Source organism: Hipposideros armiger, unplaced genomic scaffold, assembly GCF_001890085.2.
Source record: "Hipposideros armiger isolate ML-2016 unplaced genomic scaffold, ASM189008v1 scaffold_743, whole genome shotgun sequence".
Classification (NCBI taxonomy): Eukaryota; Metazoa; Chordata; class Mammalia; order Chiroptera; family Hipposideridae; genus Hipposideros; species Hipposideros armiger.
In genome coordinates this window covers 330,595-339,575 of record NW_017732093.1, presented here as the reverse complement: position 1 = coordinate 339,575, position 8,981 = coordinate 330,595, and the positions used below count along the sequence as shown (strand labels likewise).

At 43.5% G+C, this 8,981-nt stretch overlaps 1 protein-coding gene across 1 annotated transcript in view; it reads left to right on the top strand.

The window, feature by feature from the left end:
* Nucleotides 1–5,578: 5,578 nt before the first annotated feature.
* The window catches only part of PIK3R3 (phosphoinositide-3-kinase regulatory subunit 3), an 86,837-nt gene continuing 83,434 nt past the window's right edge, over nt 5,579–8,981 (top strand). Inside the window, exon 1 of the mRNA XM_019627990.1 lies at nt 5,579–6,390. Within this exon, the coding sequence (XP_019483535.1) occupies nt 6,285–6,390 (106 nt within the window). The 5' untranslated portion in view covers nt 5,579–6,284. The remainder of the gene's footprint in view (nt 6,391–8,981) is intronic.

Sequence of the window (8,981 nt, the reverse complement as noted above, 5' to 3'; positions counted from 1 at the left end):
CCAAACTATTGAAATAATGACCACAGGAAGTGAGCATACTTTAAAACCCTATATGGTGTGTTACATTTCAGAAATGAACTGGGCTGGAAAATGAAACAGTTTCTCTTCTTGCTGCTAAGTTTTCCCGAATTTCCTACAAGCTGCTTGGCATTTTGCAAACAATTCATAGCTGATAAAATACAAGGGCAGCGGAATTGAGTGTCTGTGGTAAAGACACTAGAGGCAGCCAGCAGGAGAAGGATCAGTGTCTGCTCCTCACAGTTCTGTAACCAAAAACTGTATAATTTTTCAATTTTCTTTTTGTCCTTTTAAATAAATGGCCATCAGCTGAGGACCTACAGAAAATATTATCAGGGTAACCTGAACTTAGAGTGCCCAGAATCTTCTTGGAGAGTTTAGTTTCTTTTTACAACTTTCATTTATTCACTCAAGAACATTCACTGGCTACCCACCCTGCGTCAGGCCTGATGCTGGGCACTGATGATTCGGGAATATGCTCTCCACCCATGAGGAACACCAAGAGCAATAGGGGAGAGATAGACCTGGGAAACAGACACTTTGAACATGGTGTGCCAAGGGCTGTGCAGAGACCAGCACAGGGGGCTGTATAAGCACAGTCGGTGAGATCAGATGCCACAAGTGGGCGTTTGCCCTTTACAGTGGAGAGTGTTGTATGGAGGAGAAATTGTCTACTGTTCTGAGAACTGTAGTACTTCAGTATAGCTAGTCTTAGGAGTGACAGGAAGAACTGTGTAAGAAGAAACTGGAGAGATAGTCAGGGGCTAGATCATCAAAGCTTTGAATGCCAGGCTGAGACTTAAAACTTATCCTAAAGGCAAAAGGAATTGCTGTGGGGTTTGTGCAAGGGAGTAACATGTTTTATTTAGAGCCATCACTCTATGTAGAGTATGAACTAAAGGAGACAAGGCAGGGAGATGATGAGGAGGCTGTTGCAATCTGATTAAAGATGATGAGGAACTCTTTGGTGGCTTGATCTTTGGGTCAGTTTTCAACAAACTTTTTCAGGTTTGCAGCTAATCATATGAACTGGGGAAACTGAGAAGAGGCCACATGTTTAAAACAGGTGCATACAAGTTTGGGGCAGCCCAAATGTCACTTCCTCCAGGAAGCTCTTACTCACCTGCATGTGGGCAGAGATTAGCACTGTCTTTGGGTTTACACAGCATTTTGTCAATTTCTCCATTATAGCACTTACCACAGGCCTGGAATTATTAAGTTCTTTGTTGGTCCCTCCTCGATGAGCTTTGGACTCAATGTTAGGCACGCTGTCTTATTCATGTTTGTATCCTGAGTGTTTGAAAGTATTAATGAACATTTGCTAAGTAAGTGAATAAAGAGGAGAAGGGAGGCTGTGTGGTGGAGTGGGAAAAGCACCAAACTGGCCGTTGGGACCTGGGGCTCTAATCCTGGCTCTACTACTAAATGGCTGTGTGACTTTGAACAAGTCCTCTCACTGCTCTGGGTCTCAATTTCCTCATCTGTAAAATGAGAATAAAAATACAAGCCTCCTCCTCAGGGTGATGGAGATTAAATGAGGTAACAGAGCTCACCAGCTGCCTGCCCTGTTTGTGCCCTGCCCTAGTGAAACAGCCTAGACTATTGTTCGTCATTTGGATCTCATTTTCTCTCTCTCTCCTGGTGAGAGCCAAGCTGAAAGGTGTTGCCTTGATGGAGGGGAAGTTTGCAGCAGCGGCTCACATACCATCCAGGTGACCCCTGTGTTGTCGGAAGGGCACACACCAAAATAGGGGAGCATATTAGGCTAGAGAGAAACCTGCTTTTTTGTGACCCCTTAAAGTTAAAGGAGAACCCAAAGTGGGGAAAAGTGATGCAGAGATGTACATTATGTGCTGATAGGTCTGAGGAAGCCCTCAAACAGGGCTCCTAAGCCCAGGGATTTAGCAGCATCTGGAGGAATGCCACTTGTATGAAGACCATTCATTCATCTAATGTCATTATTTCTCAGTGCCTTGGGCTGATGTGATTAACCCTATCATTGTTTTTCAAGTTCTGAGAAGGATGTAGAGAGGTAAAAAAAAAAAAAATTGCAAATACCAAGTAAGAGGAATACCATTCTGAGAAAATGGATAATCATGATTTTAGACACTGCTATCTCAAGAGATGACAATGAATTCTGAGGCGAGGTGTCTTTCTAGAAGATCCACTAGCATTGCTCCTTTTACATTCTAAACGTAAACTTTTCCATCAAAATTTGATACATCCCCACCTTACAAAAATATGTGGTTGGGGAGGTCCTGAAATCTGCAACTGATAATTTGTAGAGTTTTCTTGGAATCCCATTTTTTTAGTCTATTTAGCTGCATGGACTTGGCCTTATCAGAAGACAAGTGGTCAAGAAAAGATGATGAGAGAGGGGGGAAAAAAGAGGGGGCCAGTGATCTTTTCTCCAAGTTTAAAGTCAGTCCTGGGGTTAAAGCTACTGACCTTAAAAAAATAATAAAAGTTTCCATTTTGCAAGGCTTTTAAAAAAATATTGTGTGCTCAGATGGCACCTTTAATCACGAAGAACTTTTGGCTGAGTTCCAGGCTGATTCTGCTGGCACAGAGAGAGCTCTGAGATCATACCCTATATTCAGTGCACAGAAGAAATATTTCATCCATCTCTGAAATAAAGAGGGAGAAATGGAACATATTTGAGCAGTTTCATAGCAAGACCATACCAGACCAGGGTGAAGAGTGAAGGACACCATATCCATTTGGAGTTAGAGAAAGTATTATTATTTCTAAGTACTTACATGGCACTTTTTTTTTTTTCATTCTCAGAGTGTTTCACAATGAACTAAGAAGCTTGCATAAATCTGAGGGCAGACAGATTTTTGTGATTTACCAAAGACTACTTAAGTTAAAAAATTAAAGTAGGGAGGCAAAGGGAGAAAAGAAAACAACTCCCAAAGTAGCAGGTTGTGACCCAGGAGTTTGAGCTGTTAGAGCTGAATTTAATCCACACCCAGGCCAAATATAATTCTTCAGGATGGAAATGGTCCAGGACACCAGAGCTAACATTCTCTACCTTTGCCAAAGAGCCTGAAGCAGTTTGGTGACAAGCAGTCAGAACCTCACTTCTATTTCTTAACTGAAAGAAAGTAAGGCCAGCATCATATGACAGGCACTTCCCACCATAGCAGGGCACTGGTTCAAGCCCATCTGAAGGAAGTGTGCTTCCCTTTGATTCATCATTGCCTCTCGCATCACTGTTATTCTTTGAAGGTCTCCTGTTCAAAGATTTATTTGTTGTAAAGTTGGGTTAATACAATTTTAGCTGGTAGGGTTGAATCACAGCTTTATTCCATGTGCCAGTCTTGAGAGCTAGATTATATACTGTGCTACTTCTTCACTATATCTCCCAAAGTGTTAGCTGTGGGAAAGGCCTGGGTGATTGCTCTGTGTATGAGAAATTGAAACCCCACTACTAAATGATGAAAAGTGGTCCAGGCAAAAGCTGCTGTGGAAATTTGAAAGTCATTATCTTTTCCACACTTCCTCTCCTACCTTCATGTTGTTTGGGAATGCACAGGGACACCTGTGAACACAAATAAACCAATTTGCCCTTGACTGATTGTTCTGCCTTTTGAGTTATCAAACGTGAGTACTTGTGGCTCCCAGATATGGTGAAGTAAAGAGACTGCTGGGAAGCCAGCCACAAATTAGAGTTGACTTTCCAGCATCTTTTACCTAGAGGAATGGTTCAGGACATTTAAATTAACAACGTGCCCTGCCCTCAAATTGATCTGGCTTCTGAATCACATTTGGATTTCAGAAATGTAAGAAAGCAAGCTTTTAAGAATCCTGATGTGTTTTCTCAGCTCAGCCCTGTCCATTCATTCTTAGTGGCTCTTTTTAATCCATGACTCTATATCCAGTCCAAACACTTTTGAGTAACTGCTCCCAGGAACCATTTCAACTTAGAGCACCTTTAAGGAAGGAAGAGCCACTCTAGGAGCCAGAGGGTGAAACATGGCAACTCTTCCACAGGCCCGAATCAATACAGCAAAGCCACTCAGAGTAGGAGGTTTTGCTAGGGCTTAAATCAGGTTGTCAAACCAAACACAATGGGCTTTGTTGCTCCTGTGTAAGGAGGAAATGGAGCAGTTTTGGCCTTCCCAGACTATTGCAGGGTCTGAAAAATGGCAATTCCAGCCACAACTTTCACACAGACCCAAATCTGCTTTTGGCAGTTCAGTGTTTCCCAGCAAGTTAATTAGCTGTTTCTGAACTACATGGAAATATTCAGCATTTTCATACTGAAGCCTATCATAGTTTCAGCTTGTGGAAGAGAAACTATGAGGGAAACAGAATAGAGCCCTTTTGGCTAGAGAATGCCAACACCTGTGACTTATCTCAGAAATCACACACGCACTATAATTGCAAGCCATTTTTTTCTGCCTCGAGCACTCTAGCTGAGGGGCCTGCTGTGGCGTCCCACTACTTATTTCAGGTGTGGGGAGTTACCTGTGGGTTCAAAAGTCGGGTGGGAAGCGCAGAGGAACTGCAACATGCCTCCTTAAGAAATGACTAACTGCTGGGGGAGAAGCCAGGACCGGGCTCAACTAGCCGCCGGGGAAGGTTGCAGGGGGCCACATCCTCACTGATCAATAAAGGTTCTGCAAGTGGGTTTGGGAACCTTTACTTTGTCAACTTCTTATATTGGGGGTGGGGTGGTGGAGGGCTGTCCCAGCGCGGTGAATGGGTCTGTGGGGAGGGACTCTGCCCCGGGACCTCCTAAGGACCATAAGAGTGCGCGTCCCGCCAAGTGACAGCATGCGCCCCTCTCCGTCCGCTCCCCTCCTCCAAGGCCAGTCTCCGGGCAGAGGTGTCTCGCGTTAGCCTGTCCTCCCCCTCTCTTCACTCTTGCGGGCGGACCGAGCCTCAGCGGGAGCCCCGCCTGTCTCCGGGCAGCCTGAGCCCACGAGCGCTCGCCCAGCCTGTCAGTAACCGCCGTTTGCGCTTTCTTTCTTTCTTTCTTTTTTTTTTTCCTCTTTTCTTCCCCCCCGCTTCTGCCTTTGTCCCGCTTAGTAACTGGGCTCAGACCAATCGTCGCCTCACCGGCCGGCGCCGGCTGGTTTCTGATTGGCCCGCTTGGGGCGCGCAGCCGTCTCCCGCTCCCTCGCTGAAGCAAGGCAGACAAAAGACGCAGACTCCGGACTCGGGCAACCGGGATCAGCCAATCACCACCCACTTTACCCTCTTTCCTCCTCCCCCCCCCTCTCTCCCCGCCCCACTCGCGTGCTTCGGGTACTGACTCCTGGCGTGCGGCCAGCGCCCGGACCGTACCATTATGATTGAGGCTGGGGGGAGAGAGGATGAACGATTAAGGAGCCGAGGTCTAGAGCTCAGTGGGAAGAGTTTAAAGCCGAGATGGAGGACAGTTTTCTGAACACTTTCTCAGGCACTTGACAGAATTCCCAGTACATTAAGGCGGTATAGAGTGGAAGGGGCAGTGGTGATGCTGGCTGTGTCCCCTGCCTGGCGCGGTTGGGTAGCGCCTCAGCGGGGGAGCTTGGGGGCGGGGGAGGGTGTCCCCCTCCGCGCCGTTAAAATGAAACTCCAGTGGCTAGAGTCAGGGCAGAGCGTGAGGGGAGCCGGCACTGGCGGGCTTCTTTACAGGCCGGCGGGCGAGCCCAGCCGAGCAGAGCTAACTGGATTCAACAACAGGCCCCAATCCCAAGGCAGCAGCAGCCTCGGTTCCGAGCCCGACGGGAACGGAGTCGGGGTCCGGGCCCCTAAGGGGATAGCTCTCTGCAGACGAGTGGGACCCCGAAACTTGAACGCAATACCCACCCCTTTTTTTTAATGCCTTCTTTTGTCACGTTTCCACCTTACTCCCAACGCGTTCATTTTTTTCTTCTTCATTCTTCCGAAGGGACACAAAAGTGGCTTCCTCTAAAAGATTTGGAGGCGCTGGGAGCTCTTCTCTTTGGAGAGCGACTGTGTAGAAGCGATTTTTGGGAAGCCGCTTTTTAACACCTTTGCCCTCCGCCCTGCAAGCCTCTCTGTACCTCTTTGAGGAGCAAAGCCCGTAGATTGAAAGTTCGGGGGGCATTTTGCTGGGCGCTGTAGAAGAGAGACGGGGAGGACCCCGTCCTCGTCCTGGTAGTTGCCTGGACTTGTACCAGCGGTTGGAAACCCCGAAGTACATTTCCGTGTAGGACTTTTACAGATACGTATTTTTAGATTCTTAAATATCAGATAAAAAAAGTATATGCTTTCTATATATTTCCTGACGACTTGCCCCTGACAGCGAGATGTACAATACGGTGTGGAGTATGGACCGCGATGACGCAGACTGGAGGGAGGTGATGATGCCCTATTCGACAGAACTGATATTTTATATTGAAATGGATCCTCCAGGTACTTGGGAGAAAAAAAGAATCTTGTGATGGGTCTGACTTGTTTAACAAGACCTTGGTGATATTTTCAGGGCAGAATTATTCCTGGGTGCGCTGGGTTTGGGATGAGGGGCAGATTTGCAGTTAGAGCTGCAGTAAACTGCTTCTGGTTTACACGTTTAAAGTTTGCAGTTAGGACCCTGATCCTATTGTCCTGCTAGGGTGGGGGTGGGGGCCAGAGTGGGGGTGGGAAGAGAGACCCGTTTCTTTTACTTATTTGCCTTTGCGTGTCGTTCAGTTTTTTGTCGTGCCCCTCCCCACCTTTTTTCTTTTCCAATTAAAGATTCTTCTACCTGCAAAGGATGCTTTATATTCCAGTCTTGAAGTCAGTCTTTCCCTTTGGGGGAATTCTCCAAAGCTTGTCATTTCATACGTTTGTCTCATTTGGTTCGTTGTGTTTTACCTTCATTAACTTCTGAAACTGGCTTGCCAGTGTGATTATTCATTTTAAGACCCCCCCCCCGCACCCCTTTTATCTTACAGAAACCAAATGCCGGTTAGTGATTTTCAGGGATTGGGCGTTTTTATTCAGTCATGGCCTTAGTCTGAGGTTTTTCTTCTCAGAATATAGTCGCTCAGAGAGATATACATGCAGTATTTTATTGCTCTTTAATTTGTGGTGATTTAATTTGTGGGATAGGGTTTAATGTAACTTCAATTCTTAGAGTAAAAAAAGGGGGAACCTTTTTTGTGCGTGAATATATGTGTACATATATGTGATAAAGGTTCAAATACATATAATGTAATGTATACATATACTGTATTTCTACTTTAGAGCTTTGTCTGAGACCCTTACAGACATTTTGTTAATCTGGTAGGAAAGGAAAAGGAAGGGAAAATGGAAAAGTTGGGTAATATATATATATATTTAAAGTCTACCCCATTTTATAATTATTAGTTGTCAGATTTTCAAACCCTGTTTGCAATTGTGGACAGTGCTTTATGTAATGATTTTGAATAAGTAGAGGGCCTTTGTGACTCCTTATTTTTGTTGAGCATTAATTTGTTATGTCTTTTAAAAATGTGTTATAGCTAAGCCTACAGAATAAATTGTGTGTCATTGGGGAACCTCAATTATTATAAGCCTGGGTATTTTTGGAAACGTTTGAAAGGATTTGAGCCCATGCAAGTGTAATGAAGTATAACTGTCTTGTAAATGTATGTAGAAATTTTTTTCTGTGCCCTTTTGATCAGTGAATTATCCTATTTGTTTTTTCTCAATTAGTCATAGTGTTAAATGATGCTATATTAAAACTAATACTAATATTGAATCAACCTTTTTCACTCTTTTAATGATCACTTAGAATTTTTTATTTTCCCTTCATTTTGGAGCCTTTGTTATTTGCTTTTATAATTGTGACTTCAATCCAGATACAGCTTTTCAGTGTTTCTCAAAGTTTGTAAGATTTGCCATCCATCTATTGTGTGTATTTCCCCCTTTGTTTCCCCCTAATGGTATAGCATCATCTCTATTAGATGTATTTGTCATTCATGTGAATGGAAATGTAGTACAACATTGGTTCTTTTCCTGTAAAAAGTAAGGTTAATAATTCTAATAATTCTAGATTTCCGTTATTATAAGAATTATATATTCAAACTGCCTTAGAATCATACCGTATATCATGTAGTATCTTGCCTTGCAGACATACAAAGGGAATTTGTTGGGCGGAGAGGTGAGTGGGGAGGAGGGGAGAACATGAAGACACTAATGTTTGAAAAATATGGGCCTAGTAGAAGAATATTGGCCAAGTTGAGCTGAGTTGTCCAAAAATGATTTTAAGAAAAGTTGACTATTATAATTATGTAGTGATGTCGGTCGTATAGAGTTGTATAGAAAATTCTGATCCAAACTTTGTATATTCCATGGAAATAAACTTTTGAGTTTAAAATATTCATCCTTGAATGAAATTTTGCATACTGAGATTCTATTCAGAATATTGAAAATATGCATATGCCGTTCTTTATTACCCATTTTATAGTCTTAATGTAGAATACTGTTAGTTATTCCTAATGATTTTTTAAAAAGAAAGCACTCTCAAGTATGCTGAAATATTGCCTATGAAGTGAATGGTTTTTAATGGAAATAATGTGAACACCAACCTTGTTTTCTGTAGTAAATTAAGTTTTTGAAATGTTTAAACTGAGTAAATTATTAGTGAAGAGGTTACAGCATGTCCTGTATCTGTCTTTTTCCTAGCTCCTAACCCAGATCAAGCTCTTATTATTTTTTGCCTGGACTGGTCTGGTAGCGCATTAACTGCTCCCATTTCTACTCTGTCCAATCTGCAGTTATTAAAGTATCATCTGATGATTTACCTTCCAAGGGTAAATCTTCCAATGACTTTAAAAACCTTCCAATGGCTTCCCTTTGCCTTCTAAAAAAAGCCCCAGATTGCTTACCCTGTCATATTAAATCCCTCTATTTTTGCTTCCAACCTAATTTTCCAGTCTGTTCTGCTGGAGTCCATCACAAGTTCTATGGAAGCTATTTTGTGCTTGCTGTTCCTTGAATATATGCTTTTTCCTCTTGCTGGGTGCCTTTCAATCCTGGTA